This window comes from Miniopterus schreibersii (assembly GCF_964146895.1).
Source record: "Miniopterus schreibersii genome assembly, chromosome: 14".
In the NCBI taxonomy this organism is placed as follows: domain Eukaryota; kingdom Metazoa; phylum Chordata; class Mammalia; order Chiroptera; family Miniopteridae; genus Miniopterus; species Miniopterus schreibersii.
This window is the reverse complement of record NC_138114.1, coordinates 23803285-23826485: the sequence shown is the minus strand read 5'-3', so window position 1 is coordinate 23826485 and position 23201 is coordinate 23803285. Positions and strand designations below refer to the sequence as shown.

Below are 23201 nucleotides of genomic sequence, written 5' to 3'. Positions count from 1 at the left end.
GCTGGTAAGGCCAACAGCACGACAGCAAGGGGCAGACGACAGGGCTGGCGGGTGCAATGTCTGTGCACATTTGGACGTGGCTGTGTACACCCATCATGTCTCCTCTTTTGCTGATCTGGATGAAGTCGCTCTCAAATATTGACGTGTGCTTGAATATATCATACTCTACTTCTTTGTCCAGTTGTCGCTCAAGTTCCCCTTAGGGGTATTAAACAGGCCCACAGCAGCCAGCCCCTGTGCGTTGCAGCGCACTGAGTAGTGCAGCCAGATGAATTCACTACTTGTTGTAGTTTATCAAGAAAGTTTTGCCCCTGGATTTTACTCCTGAAAGGGTCTGTAATAGTTTTCTTTGCCACATACCAGAGAACCACAAACATAGTGGCTTAAAAATAACACACATTTATTATCTCACAGTTTCCATGGGTCAGGAGTCTGGCCACGATTTTGATGGGTCTTCTGCTCAGGCTCTCACAAGGCTGCTATCAGGGCATCGTCCAGGGCAGGGGTCTCACCTAAAGCTCGGGGTCATCTTCCGAGCCCACAGGGCTTTTGAAAACATGCATTTTCTCGATGCTGTGTAACTCACGGTACCTCCAGCACAGCTCCCGGCTCCCTTTGGAGCACAAATCACAATTATTTTTTGTCAGTGAACTCTTTGACAGAAAGAACTCAGCAGAGTGGTTTAGCACGTAATTGTTAAATGAGTCAAGCATTGTATTTGGCTATTTGTGACCCACATTATTTTCTTTATTAGTTTGTCAGCAGCTAGAGGGCAGAGCCCTGAGTCATTCGTGTTTGTCTGGGCGGAGGGGGTGTCTGGCCCAGGGCATGGTTTAGCATTGCTCAAATCTGATTTTAAAAAATAGTCTAAGTCGAGTGAATCTGGGAAAAGCCAAGCTGGAAGGATTCTGCAAAAAGCCAACAGCCACTAGGTTCCAACAAGGCTACACCTCCTCACGTGACCACGGCAGAGCCTTCGAAAGCTGAACATAAGCTTCTCGCGAGAGGAAAGACGGACCGCGAGAAAGTGTACGTAAGCCCGCGACTCGCCTTCCCTGAGCCCCACCCACAACCCGTCCTCACTCCCACCTTGAACCACCGCATGTGACGTCATGACGCGTGCGTGGCCCGGCGCAGGGGCGGGCCCGCGGCGCCGGAGGAGGAAGTGGCTCGGTTGTTGCTCCCTCTGCTCCCTCGGCTGGCTCCCGGGGCGCGGAGAGGAGCCGCCGACGCTGCCGTTGCTTCGCGCTCCCCTGCTGTTCTCCTCCATGTGCTTAGGCGCCGTCGCTCCCCTCGCTCAGGCCGCCTCTTACTCCGGGGTCTATGGAAGTAATGGAAGGACCCCTCAACCTGGTGAGTGGCCCGCAGAGGGTCGCGTCCTCCCTCGGGCTCCTTGGCCTCAGGAGTCCCGTTGGTCGCCTTGGTGCCGGCTGACCCTCGAGGCCCGGAGGCGGGTTTGGCAGAGGTGGTACTAAAGGCTGGGGGGCGCAGGCGGGCGTGGCCCCACGGCGGCTCCGGGCGAGCGGTCCCAGACGTTGACCCCTCAGGGATCCCTGGCTAACTCCGGAGTCCGTTTCCCGCCGCGTCTGTGCGCCCCCCGCCGCAGGGCCTTGAGCGAGGGGCTTCCACCGGCCGGGGCTGCCGCTTCAGGCCCGAGGATATGCCTCCAAGCGCCACGTAAACACCTCCCTGCGGCCTGGAGAGGCATTGAAACCGGTCAGGGCAGAAATGGTGTGTAATACTGGATTCAACTTCTAACACAGAGGGTCTGAACTCTGAGCCGGCCCGCTTTGGAGAGGAGTAATACCCCTTCTCACCCCCGTTTTTCCCTTACTCCATTTCTCATCTCCATTCAGATGCATACGCTGAAAGTCGCCCTTCTCGAATAAGTTGGAGACAGCTGGAGAGAAAGACAGGGTCTTCCCTGGTAGCTGTGTTTCATCACTTTAGGCATCATGAAAATACGGTAGATGTTTGCCTTTCTCAGAAAAAGTGCTGATAGTCCCTTTATTATGTTTCTAGGCATTTCAGGTGTTGCGGTTTAAGCAACAACGAGAAACACGTTATTTTCTGACTGGCCACTACATCTTATGGTTTCCCAGAGAGCACCTGTTTTGGATGCAAAAGTCAGATTACTTAAAGGTTGCAGGCGGAAGGAACTTTTAAGGGTCACAAGTTTGAAATTGAGTCGCAATGATGGACATTTGGAGAATTAATTCCTCAGTTGGAACTCTGATCCCTAGGGTTGTGGAAGAGCCCTGAGCTGGATTTAAACCTTTCTATAGAGAAGCAGTAGAACCTGGTGATTGAAGAGTGTATTTTTTTCTGGAGCTAGACTGCTTGAATTTGAATTCTGGCATTATCACTCAAAAGCTGTGTGACCTTGGGCAGATTAATTGACCTCACTCTTGGTTTGTTGTGAGGGTTAAAGTAACAAATAGCTATAAAGGGCTTAGAATACTAGCTGGTACAGTGTAAGAGTTAGCTATTGTAATAACCAGAACATATACCCTTAATTTAAAACCTCACTTGTAAAATAAAGGTTTGGGCTTGTTAAGCTTGAAAAGCTTAAGATTCTAGGACTGGACCTAAAGCTGTGGTTCCCAATTGACTGGTGCCAGGTAGCTTCTCTGAGAAGCGCCTCCCAGTTTTATTAAGTTGATCCCTTCCCCCATTGGAAGGAGTTGTTTACACATAAAAAGAATTGGACTAGATTTGTGAGCTTTTTGAAAACCAGGGAAATGTCTTGCACTTTTCTTGTTATTAAGGTGACATATAGTTTGTAGTGAAATATAATGGATGGCTCAATATTGAAACTTAACAGGAATATTAGAAATAACCAGCAGTTTACAAAGTGCTCCAAAGTTCCAAGTGTCCTTGCAAAATGACCATTGGTTTAGTTCCAGTTAGCTTTACTTTATTTGGCTGCAGGGTGCAGCCAACTCCCACTAGTGTGTGGTAGCTTCTGAGAAGACTGGAACTGGGTGAGAGTTGTAGATGGAGCAGGAGAATCACCAGTTTCGGAAAATTTAGTTAAGTGGTGGTAATAGTATTCCCTTTTTATAGAGGAGAATTTTGAATCCAGTCTTGTTAAGCAGGCTAGCAAAATTTGATAATCCAGTCATAAAATTTGTAGGCAAGTATTAGAAATTTGGCATCTTGAATTCTTAAACCATTTGAGATTTGAAACACCTGAGTTCTAGCTGTTTATCGGAAGATAACAGTGGAACAGAGATTAACACTTGAATCATTTTGACTGCTGTTAAGTACCAATGATAGGCCTCTGACAGGCCTCTGAAGTTGTCACTCAGTTTTACAAAACTGAATTTTTGTTTGTTTTGTTTTTGAAGACTATCACATTCTTTTATGTGAACCGATATCCAACTTTGTATTCAGTTGATTCAACATGCGAAATAGGTCTCAATGCTTTGGTTTAATGAGTGCCTTTGAAAATCTCAGTAGTATATACAAGCTTTTTCTAATGATATAGTGTAGTCCAAATTCACTGTATAAGGACTTTTACAGTACATAGATTTATAATCATGTGTCCTCAGAGCATCATTGGAATTTAGGAAGAACTGCTTCCTTGTTTTACAGATAAGTAAGCGTAGGCTGAGAGAAATTAAGTAATTACTTAGACCAGTGACTCAAATACTTTACGGATCACAACTTACTGTGATACCATGATGTTTTGCAGTGCTTCTACATTAATGTACTCATCATTTTCATTTTACTGTGGTTCTTATCTATATTGAACTGTATATTCTGTGTCAACATTTATTTAGTGCCTCTAGTATTGATTCTTTTGTTAGGTTTGCAGTAAGGGCCTGTAGACTTATTTTATCACAGTGAGTTTTTAGGTTATGGAAGAGAATAGGTTGAAATAGTCATTTGATTTTATTTTTAAAATTTTAATTGATTTTTAGAGAGAGAGAATAAGGGATAGGGGGTGAGAGAGAGAGAAACATCGATTTGTTGTTCCACTTATTTATACATTCATTGGTTGATTCTTCTGTGTGCCCTGACCAGGAATGAACCCGCAACCTTGGCATGTCAGGTTGACAGTCTAACCAATTGAGCTACTTGGCCAGGGCTGAAATAGTCATTTTAATATGTAGTACAGGTACTGTGTTCTAGTTCTCTGGTTTTTGAAGTTGGTCAGAAGAAAAAGAAGATAAATCATATTTCCATCGAGGGCGGAAAATAGCTAGTCCTTGCACTCTGAATAAGTTTTGTTTCACCAGTTGTTTTTTTTCTGTCAGCTTTTAATATGGAAAAATTATAACAGAAAATTAGTTTATATTTAGACATTTCTTTGGATACATTTAATTTTAACATGAGTGCTGGTAGCAAATGTCAGAATTTCTGAGATAATTTCTAGTTCTTTGGTTTGTTTGCTGCCTATTTAGGAAGTGATGTCAGACCTTAATTTACACATGACTTGCTCATGCTTTGCTTACCTACTCTGCACACTCAAAGGATAGAGTCCATGTGACTGCACGGCCACAGTTGTTCTCTACATGTTTGTCTCTTAAGAGTGCTGAGAATATGTTTGTTGAGTAACTGAGCTTCCCTCTAGAGTGGTCAGTTTTTCTCATCTAAGAAAAGGAATCAGATACGGTCCAAAGAATGGCCTTGTACATACTTAGAATCTTTGTAATTATTCCATGTTTATTATATTGGCAATAAAAAATTTTTTTGGTAGTGTTAATCCTCACCCAAGGATATTTTTTCCATTGATTTTTTTTTTTTTTAATGAGAAAGGAGGAAGAAGGGAGGGGGGAGAGAGAGAGAGAAATTTCCATGTAAGAGAGACATCAATCAGTTGCCTCCCTCAGGCACTCCAACTGGCCCCAGGATTGAACCTGCAACCCAGGTATGTGCCCTTGACCAGGAATTGAACCCGTGACCCTTGGTGCATTGGTGGACCCTCCGACCACTGAGCCACACTCGTCAGGGCAGCAGTAAAATATTTAAGGTTAGGGAGAATTAAGACTGTGAATGTTTTCCTTGTTGCCCTGGAAATTTCAAGGAAAATTCATCCTGTGTCACAAGCTAGATTGGGCTAATGGAAGCACTCTGGGGAAAGACCACTAAGACTTATCTGACAATTACTAAGTGCTAGGGTTGGTATCAGACACTTTATATATTGTGGTTTTTTTTGTTTTTTAGTACTATATGAGGTATTCCCCATTTTATGGATGAAGACGTTGAAATGCAGAGTAAGGGCCCTGGCGAGTAGCTCAGTTGGTTAGAGCATTGTCCTGATAGGCCAAAGGTTGCAGGTTTGATTCCTGGTCAGAGCGCATACAAGAGTCAACCAGTGGCCCTGTCGGTTTGCCTCCGTGGTTATAGCGCTAGCCTTTGGATTGAAGGGTCCCGGATTAAGTTGTAGACAAGGGCATGTACCTCGATTGCAGTGTTTCTCTCCCTCTCTCTCCCTCCCTCCCTGTCTCCCTCCCTGTCTCCCTCCTTCTCCCCTCTCTCCCCCCCCTTCCAGTTTCTCTGAAAAGTAATGGAAAAAATATCTTTGGGTGAGGATTAAAAAAAAAAAAAAGTCAATGAATGCATAAATAATTGGAATAACAAATTGAAGTTTCTCTCTCTCTCCCTCCCTCCCTAAAAATCAATAAATAAAAACTTTAAAAAATTTTAAAACCACTGCTGTTTAAAAAAGAAATGCAGAGTAAGTGATGATAGTGGGATTTGAAAGCGAGATTCTAAGTAAAATATTGATCTTTCTATTAGATCAGTGTTTGCCCATTTGTTTTGACTGTGATTCACAGTGAGATTTTTTTCATAATGACCAGTACACACATACATATGTGAATATTACTACAGAGCTGCCGCATTATGTATGTATCTCCTGGAATTGTGTAAAATGTGGGGACCCTCATAAATCTCACCCAAAACAAAACAAAACTGAAAGTTTATTTTATATGATGCCGTGTATGATACATATACACAACACGTGTGCGTGTGTATGTATGTATGGTGCTATATTTGATATACTCTAATATTTACTATTGGAATTTTAAAAAATGCTGTCGTGATCCACTAAATTGATTTCACAGCTCACTAGTGGCTTGAATCCTGTAATTTGTCTTCACAACAGATGGTGGTGGTTATGAAAAAAAGCAAGCTAAACTGGAAACTTAAGGAAGAAAAAAGATGCAGCAGAGCTGTGTGTGGGAGAAATTGATCCTTAGAATCAAAAACACATCTTCCTGGACTTTTCTAACACTTGAGCAGTTATCTTAGTGATAATTGAATTACATTAGTTAGACGGTTAATTTAGAACTTACTTTTAGGAGATAGTACTTGCCAATAGGAGACTCAGTGAATTGATTGAGAAAGGGAGAGTGAATGAGATTTCTCCTCCACTGAAGACCCTATGACAAAGTTCAGGAGTACATTAAATTTTCCTCTTCCACCTTTGTTGGTATTGTTTGGTATGGCATTCCTTTTCTTTTCATCTTTACATTCAACTTTCCCCAGGGACACAGAAATATATGAAAAATAATAGAAAGTAATACTGTTTTCCTTTGGGAAAGAAGACACCATTGAACCTGTATTTTTTAAGCAGTTAGCATATAGAAGTAGAATGGACTTTTTGGTGAAGGCTGTCACTTAGTAATCCAGTTGTAGTTAGGATTTTTGTCAGTTGCAGGTGATAGAAACCCATTTCATATTCGCTTAAGCTAATTTGGGATAATATATTGGAATCAACAGAAAGGTACAGGAAGGGTAGGGCCACAATGTAGGTGGGTCTAAGAACATATGGGACCTGGGACTCAAAGATAATCAGATTTTTCCTCTCTGCAGACCTACATTTTCTACCTGGCCAACTCCTGAATGTTGCATTAGTTAAAACCACTTAAAACTTTTGTGACATACCCTCTAGTCCTAAATTTGAAAATCTGATGGAACAGATTGTTAGGTGGTCAGGGGACAAGGTAATGTAAGAATTTGGCAACTCCCACAGAAATGTCTATTATCTAGGAAGAAGAGCAATTCACAGAGAGAAGTGGGGCATGTGGAAAGTGCTGGTTGTTTCTGAGGAGGATTCAGCAAAGGAGAAATTTGTACAGAGTACACAGAATAAGACATTACTAAGTCTGAAGCTGTTTTAACTTTATAAAAGTTTTAGAACATTTTATAGTATTGTGCCTTCATTTTTACTTGAGGGAGTAGGAAAATTCTGGTTAAAATGTCCTAGAGATTGGATGGATTAAAATAGTGAATGAAGTAAGTGTACCAGTGATTGACTCTTTCCCCCCCTTTCTCTTTCTCCCCCTCTCTCCATGTGTGTCTGTATATGTGTATATATGTAGTTATTTATTTTAGATTTTAATGCATAGTTTTATTCTCATATTTTTTCAGAAGTATAGTAGTGTTTTTTTGGCATTTACCAGTCTTTGGTTTTGTTACCAACCCTCAACACAACCTCTTTCATCCTTCCATCCAATTAGCCAGCAAATATGTGTAATTACTATGTATCAGGTACTATTCTGGACTTCAAGGATTCAACAGTGAATAGGACAAAGTTCCTATTCTTATAGAACTTTCATCCCATGTTTCTAGTTTTCTTTTCATCTGTTGTGTCCTCTTTCTCTGTTTTCTTTAACACCTTAAGCATAGTTTTTTGTTTTTGTTTTTAGCTTCTTGCTGTTAATTCCAAGATTATATGGATAATCTCTGAGTCTGTTTCTGTTGTCTTTCTCTGTATCCGTTACTTTTACCTACTTCACATACCTAGTAACTTTATTGTATGTCACATTGTGGATGATATGTTGTAGAGACTCTGAATTTGTCATCTTCCTCTAAAGAGTGTAAAGTTTTGTTCTGGTTGGCAGTTAGAATACTGATAGATCACCTTGATCCAGTCTAGGTTTATTTTAGGCTTTATTAGAGTGGGCCTATTTTAGTTTTACCCATAATACTTACAATGTGGTCCTTACTCTCAGGGCTGACCTCTCTGGGTTCTCAGGTGAAAGTACCAGGTTTTCACCAAAGTACTTCTAGGCGCAAACTGTAACCTGTCTTCCTGGCACTGTGTGGCCTCTGAAATCTCTGCTCGGAGCTTCTGCTTGGCCTGCTGGAATTTTGCCCTGTTCTCATGGAGCTTAGGACATTGGCCAAAGACCTGGAAGATTTTTTTTAATGTATATTTTTAGGGTGTTTCTACTGCAGTTCCCTCCAATCCTGGAATCTCCTCAAATTCCAGCCTTTTGGCTCCAGTCTCCATCTCTTCTGCCCAGTGAGATACTGCCTTTTGCTTGGGTTTTATTTTCCTGCACTCCAGTTTGGAAAATGTCCTCAGAAAGAAAGCTAGGATGAATGTAGGTCTCATAACTTGTGCATTTCCCTTTTCTTGAAAATGCAATCTGTTATTTTTTGTTCAATATCTGTTAACTGCCGTTTTTATATTTTGTCCAGCTTTATAGTTGTTTACAGCTGAAGGGTAGACCAATGCCACCTGCTCCATTTGGATCAGAAGTCCAAATTTTCAAGAGATTCTCAAACCAAAATTAAATCAGACTATTGTAAACTCTGTCAGAAAATACTTAAATATGAGATTTAAGTGGTGTCAGGGAATCTAATATTCATTATTCAGTGATAGGGTATCACAGCCCCATGAGGATTGGCCAGTCACTGCTTTCTCTGTTTAAACATTATCTATTTCCCAGTAGAATTTGAGGCAGCTTAGAATAAATGACAGAGATGTCATATTATTATGTTATCTATTGCTATATAACAAATTATCCCAAACTTTAGCCCCTTAAAACAGCACCCATTTGTTATCTCACAGGTTCTGTGTGTAAGGAATAGGGTATGGCTTAGCTGGGTCCTTTCCTTCAGGATCCACAGGGCTGCGGTCAGGGTGTCAGCTGGGGCTACAGTGCTACTTGAAGGCTTCACTGGGGCAGGAGCTCCTTCCCAGCTCACTAATAGGTTTGATAGCAGGATTCAGTTCCTTGAGTACTTATGGATTGAGGATTTCAGTTCTTTGCTGACTGTTGGCAGGCCACCTTCATTTTCTCCGTGTGAGCCTTTCTATAGGGCAGCTCACAACATGACCACTGGTGTCATTAAAGTGAGCAAGGAAGATTGAGTCACTTCCCAGGATGGAAGTCACAGTCTTTTGTAACCTAATCCTGGAAGTGACATCCTATCACCTTTGCTATATTCTGTTTTTTAGATGCAAGTCACTAGGTCCAGCCCACATTTGAGGAAGGGTGTGAATACTAGGAAGCAGGGGCTTTGGGAGCCATATCAGAAGCTGTTTATCACAGTTATGGATAGAGAAGCAAAGAAAATAAGTACAAAAAACCCCACAAACGTATCAAGAAAATATCTGATGGGACTGCATCAAACTAAAAGCTTCTGCACAGCAAAGGAAATTATCAACAAATGAAAAGGAAACCTACTAAATGGGAGAAAATATTTGCAAATTACATATCTGATAAGGCATCAAATGGCAGTTCTATTTTTAATTTTTTGAGCAACCTCCCTACTGTTTTCCGTAGTGGCTGCACTAATTAACATTCCCACCTATTGTGCACAGGGTTTCTTTTCTTCCACATCCTTGCCAACACTTGTTATTTCTTGTCTTTTTGACAGTAGCCATTCTGAGAGATGTGAAGTAGCATCTTGTTTTGATTTGTTTTCCTTGATGATTAATGATTCTGATTGTCTTTTCATGTACCTGTTGACCATTTGTATGTTTCCTTTGGGAAAAGGTCTATTCACATCCTCTGCCCAGTTTTTCATCACCCGGCCAAGGCCTACATTGTAAACTTTTTGATGGCAGGTGCCTTCAATGTTTTTATTGTCTTTTAACTAGTTTAATTTTCACAACACACTCATTTTAGAAATGCAAAAACTCAGGAAGTGAAGAAGTCAGTTCATGTATCTAATAAGTGTTCAAGCTGAGATTTGAGCCTAGGCAGTTAAGCTTTATCCAGAGTTTGCACTTTCTGAGTATCTAACAAGAACCTACTGAGAACTGTATTTTTAAATAGGGGATTTGATTGCTGTGGTGCCAGATAGCCTAGAGTAGGTGTGTGTTTTTAACTGAGACGTAGCTCCTAAATTGCATAGTGACCAGAGATTGGACATTACATGGGGAAGTTGAAGGGACGTGGGGAGAGCCATGAGGTCCAGTTCTCACCACTTGAGAACTTTTTGTTTCTTTGGTGAAACAATTTATTCTGTTATTGCAGAGCTTCAAGTTTAATTGGGAGCTTCAAAAATACAGTACAAGGTAGAAAGTGGTTGATGCCATCAAAGACAGATGATAGAGGCATAAGATTAGAGTGAGGTAACCTCAGAGAGCTGCTCGTCTCTGCATCTCAAAGTGTGTTCAGTAGCCCTCAGCTTCACCTTGGTAGAATCTGAAGCCCTACTCCAGACCTACTGAGTAGGAATTGGCATTTTAACCATATTCCCACGTAATTTATATTCCACTAAAACTTGAAAAGCACAAATCTGGCCCAACTCTCATTTTACAGGTGAGAAAACAGGCCATGAAAGATGAAATAACTTCAGTAGTTTAGTGGGTGAGCAGGACTTGAGTCAAGAGCCCTGGGTTCTTGGTAGGGCTAGTTCTGCACTGTGTCATCCATAGGAGGTACTTTGGGATTTCAGAGAAGGTTTGTCTTTTATAGGGCATCTTTCAAAGCTCAGGAAGTAAAGACACCTGCAGATTTACCCATTTTAATCCTTTTTTTTTCTTCATGTAGAACCTTGTTGATTGAGTGCCACTTGCTTTAACTATACTATCTGAACACATTCCTCAGAGAAATCACGTTCACCATAACTTACCTTCCTTCATCATGTACATTGTCTTCCCAAAAGATCTGTAATATTTCTGGGCACTATAAGATAAGCTGGGTTCAGAACATATTTTTTGCTCAGTCCAAGACTCCAGGGTTAAAATTATTTTAAGCACCTAGTCACTTACTGTTATCCATTATTTTCAGGAGTAAATTGAGACTTAGAGAACAAGTTTGTAGTCTCAGTTGCAAAGTGATTCTCTGAAGTATTTTTTATGCCGCATCAGTGGCATGTTTTTTTCCAAAGCATGCTAGATTATTCACTTTACCTCTGACAAAACACTTGCTTTTTGCTTTTTTCAAAAATAGAGTTAAAGTGCACATAACATAAAATTTACCCTTTTTTTAGTATTTAAGGATCCAGTCCAGTAGCATTAAGTATATTCACATTGTTGTGAAACAGATCTCCACAACTTTTCATCTTGCAAAGCTGAAACTACACCCCTTGAAACAACTCGCTTTTCTCACCCCCCCAGCCCCTGGCAATCACCATTCTACTTTCTGTTTCTATGAGTTTTACTACTTTAGATATTTCATATAGATGGGATCATATAGCATTTGTCTTTTTGTAAATGACTTATTTTATATTTCATTACTAGCTTAATGTCTTCAAAATTCATCCATGCTGTAGCATGGGTCAATTTCCTTCCTTTTTAAGGCTGAATAATATTCCATTGTGTGTATATATATGTGTGTGTGTGTATATATATATGTATATATATTCCACGGTTTGTTTATTCATCTATTGATGGACATTTGGGTTGCTTCCACCTTTTGACTGTTTTGAGTAATGCTGCTCTGAACACAGGAGTGCAGTGCTTTTCACTTTTTTTAAAGAAGCTTTGCTAAGGCATCTGTGAGTTTGTTAATGAGGAAAACATTATAGTAGCTAGAAGACTTGTTGTTTGTCTTTCTCCTTGCCTGATAATTGTTTAACTTTATTAAGATATAACCCCTCTGAGTCTGTTGGAACTCTTAAAAGGGAGGGAAACAATATTTTCAAAGTGGTGGTAATTCTTAAAGTGTAACAGAGGGTAAGGAGCCCAGTGACTAATCCATTTACCTTTACATTCAGGGGCACTTTAGTTATTTGCTTTCAGAACTTTTGAGTTTGTCTTTGTTTTGGTGAGTTGTACCTAAATCTCCACCATAATATTAAATAAAGGTATCGTTAATTACTCAACTGTACAATGTACACATTTTATATTTTAAAAACATAAATAGTAACTTTAAGGTTGAAAGGGAAGAATGAGTTATACAAGAGAAACTTGGATTTTACTGTGTGATAAGTAATTTCTTGATTATAGTTTTTAAACTATACAAACTAGTAAAAGTGTCTACAAAATAACTCTTGTTTTGAAAGGAACTTCTTAAGAAAACACACCTTTTGAGTAACAATCTATGATGGTAACTCTTGGTTAATCTCTGAAGAATGGAAGAATGTGGATCACTGGAGGAGTTCAAGTGCCTGGTATTAACCTTGATGGTTTATTAGTAGAGTTGAGAGAAGTGGCCCATCCTTTCAGGTGCTGTATAGTTCAGGAACTACCCTTTAGATTTTCCGTTACAGACAGCCATAAATGGCTTTAGTGTGGCAACAAACAGTATTATTTATTTTCTTAAAAGGTCGTTTTTGGGGTTTTTTAAGTCATGTCTTTTTTTATGATTCAGAGGAACTTAGAAATGTTTGTTTTCTAGGCTCATCAGCAGAGCAGACGAGCAGATCGTTTATTAGCTGCTGGGAAATACGAGGAGGCTATTTCTTGTCACAAAAAGGCTACAGGTGAGTATTTTTAAGAAATACTGAATCTAAAACTGTAGGGCAGTTTCTTTCTTCCAGTATCTGTCAACCCTTTATTTTGAATGAAAGTCATAGTAGTAGTATGTTGTTGTCTTGCGCATATACAAGGTTGACCCGACTGACCCAGTGGAACATCAGCTTTCATTATTTTTTGAGTATGTTGGATTTTCCAGCTCCTTCTAACCCAGCCTTCTTTCTAAACCATGAAAATTGCACCTGCCATGTTGGTAAATGATTCCTGGATACAGCTTTCTGAGCCTGAAGATCCTTAAAGACACAAGTGATTTCCAGAAGTCCGCCAGTACATCTTAGTTATTATAAAAAAGGAGTCTGGATTTCAAATAGTTAGCTATTTTGGGTTCTGAAAGTAATAACTAGTTTAATTCCAACCAATTAATTTTCACTGAGTTTCTGTTGTCTGAGATGTTGATAATACAAGACGCATCAAAACTCCTGTGGTTTTTCTTTAGTTTCCCTTCTGAATATTTCATCTGTACATTTATGCTTGTAATATTGTGCTGGTGATAGGTTTCTTTTAGGTATAAAATTTAGAATATTTGGATTTTTATCAAATACCTAATTTTATCCCAGTTATATAACCTAGCATATGTTGAACTCAGGAATAGATCTTCGGGGTGTGTTTTGTACAGGTTTTTGTTGGATGAGTAAACCTAAAAGCTTTGGGGAAGGGGCTGTTTTATTCATGCTTCATCCAAAATGGGTGTAGCCACCTTTCTTAGAGCAAGCCTTATGGTCTGTCTGCTAGAAGAAGACACTTTCCTTTCCCTCTAGGCCAGCATGATGACCAGAGCCATGTTCTTTCTGGGCAGAATCAGCCCCTCCTGTGTTACCTTACTGCTGAAAAATGAGACACTGTGGACACTGGTTTGGATAAGTCCTCATGTCAGTGATTTTTGCCTATAAATCACTGATTTCAGACAACATTTAAAGTCTTTTTTTAAAGAAATTTTTGTTATTGACGTGTACCGTTTCGGCTATAGAGCTGAGCACATAGTATGTACCTCATAAATCTTTGTGAATTTTTATGATGAGTTTTATGGGGGCTTTATACAACATTAAACTTGGTAGCTCGTGCTCTTTAAATCTTACTTAAAGTCTGTTTTGTTATGAATCAGATTGTTAAATTTGTAGTCACTATACAGAAATAATAATGTACTATATACTATTTAAGAAAACCATGTTGTGGATGAATGCCACAGTGAAATGACACCTTTAGTTAAATAACCCACGGTGGTCATGGTTATACATCTATAACATATGTTAAGATGGAGTGATTAGCATATGTTATGCGTTGAGCAGTAGGATATTCTGAATATATAGAAGGGAGAAAAGTATTTTTCATTCCTAACCTACATCCATGTCTTTATTAGAAGACTTAAAACTAATGTTGGGCTTTAAACACCTCCCTTTCCCTGTACCTAAGTTCTGTGACATTCTCAGGAGTAGAAAGATAGAGGCAGCCTGTTGGATCCCAAAAGCTTTAATTATGGAGATAGAACTTATGAGCCAATTTGATTGGGAGTTAAATCTTGGTTAAAAATAGCCTTGTGGCCCAGCTGGCGTGTCTTAGTAGTTGAACATCAACCTATGATCCAGAAGATCTCAGATTGATTCTTGGTCAGGGCACATGCTGGGGCTGTAGGCTTGATCCCCAGTACAGGGCATGCAGGAGGCAGCCAGTCATTGACTCTCTAATCATTGATGTTTCTTTCTCTCTCTCTCCCCCCTCCCTCCCTTCCTCTTTCATAAATCAATAGACATATTTAAAAAAATAATAAAATCCTTGTGTTGCATTTCAGTGTGGAGTTGTCAGTATAATGCTAGTTTGAAAATTGATGTGGTTGGAATGAGCTCAGTGTTTTGTAAATTGACATCTAGGGCTTGTGACAGTGGTGTTTTGGGAAATGTGGATGTATTTTTTTTTTTTTTTTTAATATATCTTTATTGATTTCAGAGAGGAAGGGAGAGGGAGAGAGAGACAAGCATCAATGATGAGAGTCATTGATCGTCTGCCTCCTGCATGCCCCCTACTGGGGATGGAGCCCACAGCCTGGGCATGTGCCCTGCCTGGGAATTGAACCATGATCTCCTGGTTCATAAGTCGATGCTCAACTGCTGACCCACGTCTGCTGGCTGTAGATGTATTTTGAGAGGAGGTAATTTAGTATTTGGAAATCATTTTAGAGATTGACAGGGAAAGGTTGATATGAGAAAGACTGATAAGAAGGAAAGCCTGAACTGAGAAAACTTAGGACAAAAGACGGGGCCTCTGTGTTGAGCTGTCAAAGGCCACAGGAGATTCTGAGACTAAAAATTTACCTTGAGATTACATAGCTAAGGACTCATAACCTGTATACTTTGTAAAGTTTTGATAGTGTTTGTTTTGTAAATGTGTTGAAATAAAGAGTTTATTTGATTTCTTTTTCCTGTTGGGAAAAGGTAGGATCTACTCTCAAGGTGGACAGGAGCTGAATTAGATGAAATGAGCATATGAGCATTCATTTGATAGATAAACTGAGACACCAAATCTCAGGAAGAAAAAAGGTGTCTAAGCATGGCAGGAGGTGGGTAGGAGGAGTTGTTCACATTTTACCATCCAGTATGAAAAAAGGTAAGAGGACACAAACTCCCAAGGATTTAGTATTGTTAGAAAAATCTATTGTTTTAAACCCTTGATTAGCAGCTGTAACTGGATTGGTATAATTCTCACATGACAGTTTTCTGCAGTTCAGTTCCCTAAGTGAATTTCATTTCTTTCACACACAAAAAGAACAAAACCTTAAATGGGAAATTGATAATATCCATTAATAATGCTTAGCACTCAAAATGAACATTTCAAATGAGCAGACCTCAGAGTACAGTGTTTCTATGTATTTGGTTGAAAATAAGTCTTCACCTACCTTCCCATTAGACTGTGGTGACATGAAAATGACTCAAAGCAGATTAGTCTTTGTCTTTCAGAGTCAATATTTTGCTGTGTGTCCAGATAGGCTGTACAATTTGTACTTTGGTACCAGATTCATGATAGAATAATGAATGATGTTATTTTAAGAAGTAATAGATTCTTCAGATTTTCTTAGTCCCTTTTTCCTGTCACTTGCTTAATATTTACTTTAAATATTAGTCTTGTGTCATAATTGATGGAAGCATTTTAACCAGAATTGTTACATTTTTGTGAAATATCTCTTTCCTAAATTCTGCAATCATGGAGCTGGAGCACTTGTTCCTTTGATGACTAGAGCAAATCCGTGACCGTACAATCAGATTAAAAATTTTTCTCTTTTAAAATAACTTTTTTTAAAGGTCCTGATTTTAAATCAAAATCTTGGAAATACTTTAAATGACAGTGTGACTGTTGTTGAATTCTTTGCCCTTTGGCAGCTCAGTGTTCTTGGGTATCCTCTTCTCTCATGTTATAGTTTTAAGGTTCTACAAAGGGAGGCATTCCAGTTAAGTTTGGTTTTGCCAAATTGTTCCATTTATTAAGAAAGATTTTAAAGTAAACTGTAGTTCAGGCAAGGAGACAAATATATGCAGACATAATGGGAGGAATGGCTAGGAAAATTTACACTGTCAGACCAATAGATAGAATGTCTCAACAGAGTAAAACATGAACAAATGGAAAAGAAATAATATGTGTGCAGCTATACACACTTAACGTAGGAATAAAAGAAAGTTGAGGAAAAAAGTTAAGTATGACTGGATCAAAAACTGTATAACCAACTCTGCTTTTGTTACCATTGACGATGAGACCTTAATTCTTGTCTTCTTGAAGGAAAGATTTCAATCCAGAGACAAGTGTAGAAAAGTCAAGCAAGAATTTATTGACCGCAGCAAACACACATTTAGGGCAGTAACACAAGAAAGGGCATAGAAGAAGCAACATAAGAGCCTAGGCTGGGCTGTTTTGGCTCATTGGGAAGTCAGAGAAAAAGGAGCCTTGGAGACAGGTTCAGGGGGTTAGCCTGGGATGAGCTGCTCCTGCTTATTGCTCCCCTGGTTGCAAGTCTCCTGGGATCCTTTGAAGTTTAGTAGATAGGTGCCTGTAGGAGAAGGAGAAGGGGATGGGAATGGTGCGGGCATGCTCCCTGGAGCGAGACTGGCTAGGACCTTCATTTTCAGGGGTTTTAAAGGCTAAGCGTTAGGTGGATCAATAGAATTTTCATCAGCTTTATGCTGATATGCCAAAATGAGATTTATTTTCTTAATTTGTCCTTCTGTGTGGTTGGCAAATGGCATTAGTTGGATTTCTGTTATCTGTCTCCCTGAGCAGGGTGTTTTAAGCTCTTTACCCTCTGGCTGGGAGAAGTGCAAACCATTTACCTATAAGTGTCCCTGGTTTAGGGAAGATAGGATTTACTGCATAGCTACAAACTGCTGTTTAACTATCTGTCTCAGTTTCCCTACCCTGCTTGTTCTGGAATTTTCCTAACTTCTTCAAGAAGACAAGAACCTAGGCCTGAAGGTCTCATCATTTCCCCAAGCAACACTTTCAGTTGAGGAGGGAGGATGCAGTTAAACTGTCTTAAATACTGTGGCAGAACCTGGCAGACAGCACTTATAATTCATGAACTTGGAAAATCGTTAACATTTAGGTTAACACCAGACAGAAAGCAGTGCCTTGTAGTATCTGTAAAAATAATACTCCGGCCGGGCGTGGCTCAGCGGTTGAGCGTGGACCTAGGATCCAGGTGATCAGCGTTCGATTCCCGGTCAGGGCACATGCCCGGGTTGCGGGCTCAGTCAATGACTCATCATTGATGTTTCTATATCTCTGTCTCTCCCTCTCCTTTCCTCTCTCTGAAATCAATAAAGATATATTTAAAAATAATAATAATAATACTTCGTCTTGTTTAGACAGGATATAGAGGCCTTACAACAATATATAAAATGTAATTAAAAACAAGTAGATGAGGAATCCATAGAAAGATAAAATGTGGGAGGACTAGTTTAGCTGACAAAATGCTCAGTGGATTCTTGCATATTTGATAGAACTTGGCCTTAAGTTTTCTAGCAGTCAGGGCAGAAAGGAAAATTATGGATTTTTGCAGTAACTATTTAAATTCAAACAAATTAAGTCACCCAGGAATTGATCTTAAGATCAAAGAGAAGTTTATTAAGTTATTGCCCATTTATGGTCCTCATCAGTGACACTATATACTGTTTGACAACTTGCTTACAATAAATGTCAACAAGTTCTTAGCACTTTTAACTCCCTGATTCCTAGCAGGCTGTTGGCATAGCTTAGAAACAAGTTAATAAAAGTTCTATAGAAGGCCCAAATGATAGTCCAGGCATTCATGTCAGTAAAAAAGTCATTGGAGCCTGGCTGGTGTAGCTCAGTGGTTGAGCATCAAGCCATGAACCAAGAGATTCCCAGTTTGATTCCTGGTCAGGGCACATGCCTGGGTTGTGGGCTCGATCCCCAGTAGGGGGCATTCAGGAGGCAGCCAATCAGTGTTTCTCTCTATCCCTTTCCCTTCCTTTCTCTCTAAAATCAATAAAAACATATTTTTTTAAAAAGTCATTGATAATCATCTCTTAATATTTTTGTGAGCATAATAAATAATAGGGTTTTGACTGGTTCTTGTTAAATTTTAATCCTCCTCAATCCTATTTTCTGAATAGGCCATCTTGGCTTCCTTAATTGTGAAACCTACAGGGGTTTTAAAAGAACAAACTCCTCCTGCCCCGGCTGGTGTGGCTTATGTGGTTGGAGCGTTGTCCCATGCACTGAAGGGTGACAGGTTTGATTCCCAGTTAGGGCACATACCCAGGTTATGAGTTCCATCCCAGTTGGGGTGCATATCGGAAGCAACTGATCAATGTTCCTCTCTTTCCCCCTCTCCCTTGCTCTTTCTCTAAAATCAATTTTAAAAAAAGAACAAACTCCTTCAAGGTGGGGTAGGGAATATCTATCTACATTTGATTACCACTGACATCTTTTTAAATCCCCACCTTATTTCTTTTTAGGAACAGGATAACTGCATAGCAGAGTTGCTGCTTAGATCATTTCTCTTTGTCACATGAGGAGTATGAAAACTCTTCCTTTGATTTGTTAATTACAAAATGACAACACTCATATATTAATGTGCCTCTTTTTTTTAAACCAGCATATCTTTCTGAAGCCATGAAGCTAACACAGTCTGAGCAGGTGAGACATTTTCTTAATATTTGCATCACGGGTTAGGAGGATTTTCTCATGAAGACTTGACTTGTGTATAAAAGAAAGCATTGGGCCCCTCTCAAAACACTATATAGTGCAAATACAGTGTGGGGCAAAAGTAGGTTTGCAGTTGTTCGTTTGGAAAATAATACAATAATTAATAAATAACAATGCAAGGATAAACTTTCATGTATTCACAACTGTAAACCTACTTTTGCCCCACCCTATATATAAAACGGGCAAAAGAAGAATACTTTAGAAAGGAAATTAAAACTAAATGAACTGCTGTTGATGTACCAGACATACCAGGTATGGTATGCAGCAACTTCTATCCTTGTTTTCTAGTGGTTACTTGTAGATCTCAGTTTGCCAAATGTGTCCTAGAGACCCCTCTTAGGGCCTTTCCAGATTATAAGCTCATTTCACCAGCAGCTCACAATAAGTAAGCAGGCCTGGGCAAGGGGAAACCAGTTGGCCCTCCCTTTGCTTCTCAAAGATAATTTAAATCTGAACTTACCTTTTCCTAAATTTCTAAGCAATTGTGGTACTTTTAAATTTGTTTCATCAATGGCTTTAAATTGTCTTCTGTGTTTGGGGAGGGCCTCCCTAGCTTTTTAAAATACCTTTATCGAACAGTAACTCTTTATCCAAAGATGATTTCCTGATTAGACAAGTGGCAGGTATATAGGAGGTACTTGGTAAATGTTTGATTAAATTAAGGGATCCTATCTGTGAGGGGATATTAGTGGCAAGGAAAAAACACCAATTCCTCAAACTGAACCAAGAGAACCTAGAAGTTGTGTTCTATTTCGCACCCTTCCCTTTGTATAGAACTGCTCTTGTTAGCCACATAATATAGAGAGATGTACACTGAGCCTTCTGAACACCCTGTCAGTGAAAAGACTTTTTTAGCTAGTTGTAGAATTGATGTCTAAAGAGGAAAGTTTTCTGTTTTCAATCTGAGTATCAGTGGCATTGCAGAGGGTTAAGGCACATTTAAAAAAGGTCTGATTCAGTATGTTGATTTGGAGTAGGACTTCTGACTTCCTAAATAAATGCTGTTTTGTTTATATTCATAAGCTAACATAAAAATATTAGCTTACCTAGAAAGAGCTAGTTATTTTGAAAAAGTTTTTGAGGTTCAGTTGAATTCCAAACATAGTATATAAATTTTAACTGTTATTGGGTCATTCAGAAAGGAGGATCTTGGAATAGTTGTTTGCTGGACATTACTGAAGAGACTTATGTTAAATTGTACCTTTCTTTCTGTGTGATAGGCGCATCTCTCACTGGAACTGCAGAGGGATAGCCACATGAAACAGCTCCTCCTCATTCAGGAGCGGTGGAAGAGGGCCAAGCGGGAGGAGAGGCTGAAAGCCCAGCAGAGCACTGACAGGGATGCCGCTGCCCAGCTTCAGGCATCTCACAAGCCCTCTGCTGAGGATGCGGAAGGCCAGAGCTGCCTTCTCTCTCAGAAGTACAGCCCTTCCACTGAGAAACGCCTGCCTGAAATTCAGAGGGTCTTTGACAGGGATCCAGACACACTACTATTTTTACTTCAGCAAAAGAGTGAGCCAATAGAACCATGCATTGGAAGCAAAGCCCCAAAAGATGATAAAACAATTATAGAGGAGCAGGCAACCAAAATTACAGATTTGAAGAGACATGTGGAATTCCTTATGGCTGAGAATGAAAGATTAAGGAAAGAAAATAAACAACTCAAGGCTGAAAAGGCCAGACTTCTAAAAGGCCCAGTAGAAAAGGAGCTAGATGTAGATGCTGATTTTGTAGAAAAGTCAGAGTTGTGGAGCTTGCCACCACATTCAGAAACTGCTACAGCCTCTTCAACTTGGCAGAAGTTTGCAGCAAATACTGGGAAAGCCAAGGATATTCCAATACCCAATCTTCCTCCCTTGGATTTTCCATCTCCAGAACTTCCCCTTATGGAACTCTCTGAGGATATTCTGAAAGGACTTATGAATAATTAAAATGGAAGGCCATAGAAGAGGTGAGAAGAGGAAATACAGTTAATCTAGAAGAAACAAAGGGAAAAAGCACATGCAAGGGTAATCCCGGAGATGCCTCGTCATCTGGCGCGCTGTGGAGAGGAGGCATTGCCAGGACTCGGGAAACGGTCACTGTGAAATATGCCGCGTCTCTGACTTACTGACTCCAGCTAATGATTCCAGACTTGGCAGACACTAAACTCTTGGAGGTTCACTTTCTCCTGACACAAACCAAATGGCTACCTGGAATAATTTTTTTCAAGCAACAATTATTTTTCTTATCTTCAGGGTTAAAATGTATGAAAGTATGTTATGTGTAATCTATAATGCCATAAATGATAATGCAAAACAAATAATATGGTGGCCTGGAGGCTGCCTTGAATTTGAAACATGCTTTTTATCATGCATTGACTGTATGCATTTTGTTATGCACATTTCATTTGTTTAATAAGGTGTGTAAGACACCTTTCTAGATGAAACTCTGTGTGCCACACTTTGCACTACTCATAACATAATGATAACCTCAAGACTATCAGGAGAAATATTTAAATTTCCATTTTATGAAGAACCAAATTATTAGTTATGCTTTTTTAAAATTACCAGTTTACATAATTAATCAGGGTGCATTTTAAGTTCTAACTTTTTTTGTTTATTGTATAAATGCATCATTTGAAAATACCAAGGAAATAATCCTTTTGTTTTTGATGATGCATGAGTGGAAGTAATGCTAGTTGGCAGTATTTGATTGTAAGAAATCAATAAAGTAATTGTGTTTTATACCTTTGGTGAATGTGGTTGGTACTTAAGAAGCAAGTTTTATATGGTTTCTGTGTTGAATGTGAATTTGAAGAGATTCTGTCAAAGGATTACTTTGGTTTGTAACAGATTTTCTTCAGTGTTTTTGTAGCCCAGTTCCCTTCTAACTAAGGAGAAAGAACAAGGAAGTTCCTGAGTTCTAAATGTGTTCCCAACCTTTTCTTGTCCTGGCACACATGAAAAATGCTCAGGCGGGAGCACGTGGTGGTGAAGCGCTGCGTGGGCACTCTCCTCTGCAGAGCCCAGGGGTGCTCCAAGGTGGGAAGGCCAAGAGGAGCGTAGGAGGGAAACACATTTGAGTGTAAGCACTGGGTGTGTTTAAAGCTTAGACTTGGTTTATTGTGTGGAATTGTGGGAGTGACAAGTTCAGAGGAACAGCATTCCGCCTCTCCTGAGGAAACCAGGGACAGTGGGGCCGAGGGGTAGGGTTGGGCTCACGTGTTTGGTGATGAAGCTGGCAGAAGTAGATGAGATGAAATGACCATGCAGAGGTCACGTTTTTTCTTGTGTCATCTTGCTACACATGAAACCAAAATAAACTAGCTTCTTAAAATATCTTGAGAGTTCCATTCTCTTTTAAAAGTTATGTTAATTTGTCCATCTCAATGTTGCTGAATATTTTGCTTGCCTGACCTTCCTTATAAAACTTCAGATTTAACAAGTTTATGCAAAAACAAACTTTGAGCCTAGCCATTTCTCTTTTAAAAATGAGCTTTGTTAAGTTTTGACACAACTACTTTCAAAATCACATTGCTCTTCTGCCACTACCTTCTCCCTTCCTCCCTTACCCTGCCCTCTCATTACTGTTAGCTTTTTGACGTGCATTTTACAGGACCCTGTTCTTGCATTTCCATAAACGCATGCTAACTGAACCAATCTTTTCCTTTGTCTTTGAAGCAAGGTTGTCTTCACACTATTTAGTACTCTTGTTATATCTGGTTTTTAAGTTTTGCATTTGTGTCTCTTAATAGACTGTATGTGCCTTTTGACCAAGATGATGTATCTCTTTGCAGCATCCTAGCACAATGAGTAGATACTTAAAAACACCTAGTTACACTCAGTTGTGGGACCTAGCCTCCGGGCACATGGCTTATCTCCTATTTGGGGTTTTTCGGTGTTCTTGTTTCTTCACTGTTTAAGGCATTGAGAGGGATTTAAGAATAGCTTGCATCCACAAATAATGTATTATACATGTACAGGAAGTTTAGCCAGACTTGTCTTCCCTTAGTGGTGGCCTCTTGCCATTGAACCCAGATAACTAGCTGGGCATTAAAAAAGCCCAGAAAGCCTAATCCTGAGTTCTTATTTTCTGCTTCTCAGTGTTACAAAAAACATTGTTTTCAGGCCCAGCCGGTGTGGCTCAGTGGTTGGGCATCGGCCCACACACCAGGAGGTCACCAGTTTGATTCCCAGTCAGGGCATGTGCCTGGGTTGTGGCCCAATCTCCAGCAGGGGGCATGCAGGAGGCAGCCAGTCGATGTAGATGTTTCTCATCTATGTTTCTATCTCTCCCTCTCCCTCTCTCTAAAATCAATAAAAACATTTAAAAAATT

General features: G+C 39.8%; 1 protein-coding gene across 3 annotated transcripts; it reads left to right on the top strand.

The window, feature by feature from the left end:
• The first annotated feature begins 1106 nt into the window (after positions 1 to 1106).
• On the top strand, positions 1107 to 21616 carry NRBF2 (nuclear receptor binding factor 2). Of its 3 annotated transcripts, none has more exons than XM_081158781.1 (4): positions 1107 to 1353; positions 12537 to 12621; positions 18774 to 18814; positions 20104 to 21616. In XM_081158781.1, exons 1-4 carry the CDS (start codon positions 1324 to 1326, stop codon positions 20812 to 20814), a joined length of 867 nt encoding a protein of 288 aa, XP_081014907.1. In that variant the 5' UTR covers positions 1107 to 1323; the 3' UTR covers positions 20815 to 21616. The 3 variants fall into 3 exon arrangements, with proteins under 3 accessions (XP_081014907.1, XP_081014909.1, XP_081014908.1); XM_081158782.1 differs by lacking the exon at positions 1107 to 1353 and adding an exon at positions 1877 to 1966; XM_081158783.1 differs by lacking the exon at positions 12537 to 12621 and having other exon boundaries at positions 1186 to 1353.
• Positions 21617 to 23201: the final 1585 nt, after the last annotated feature.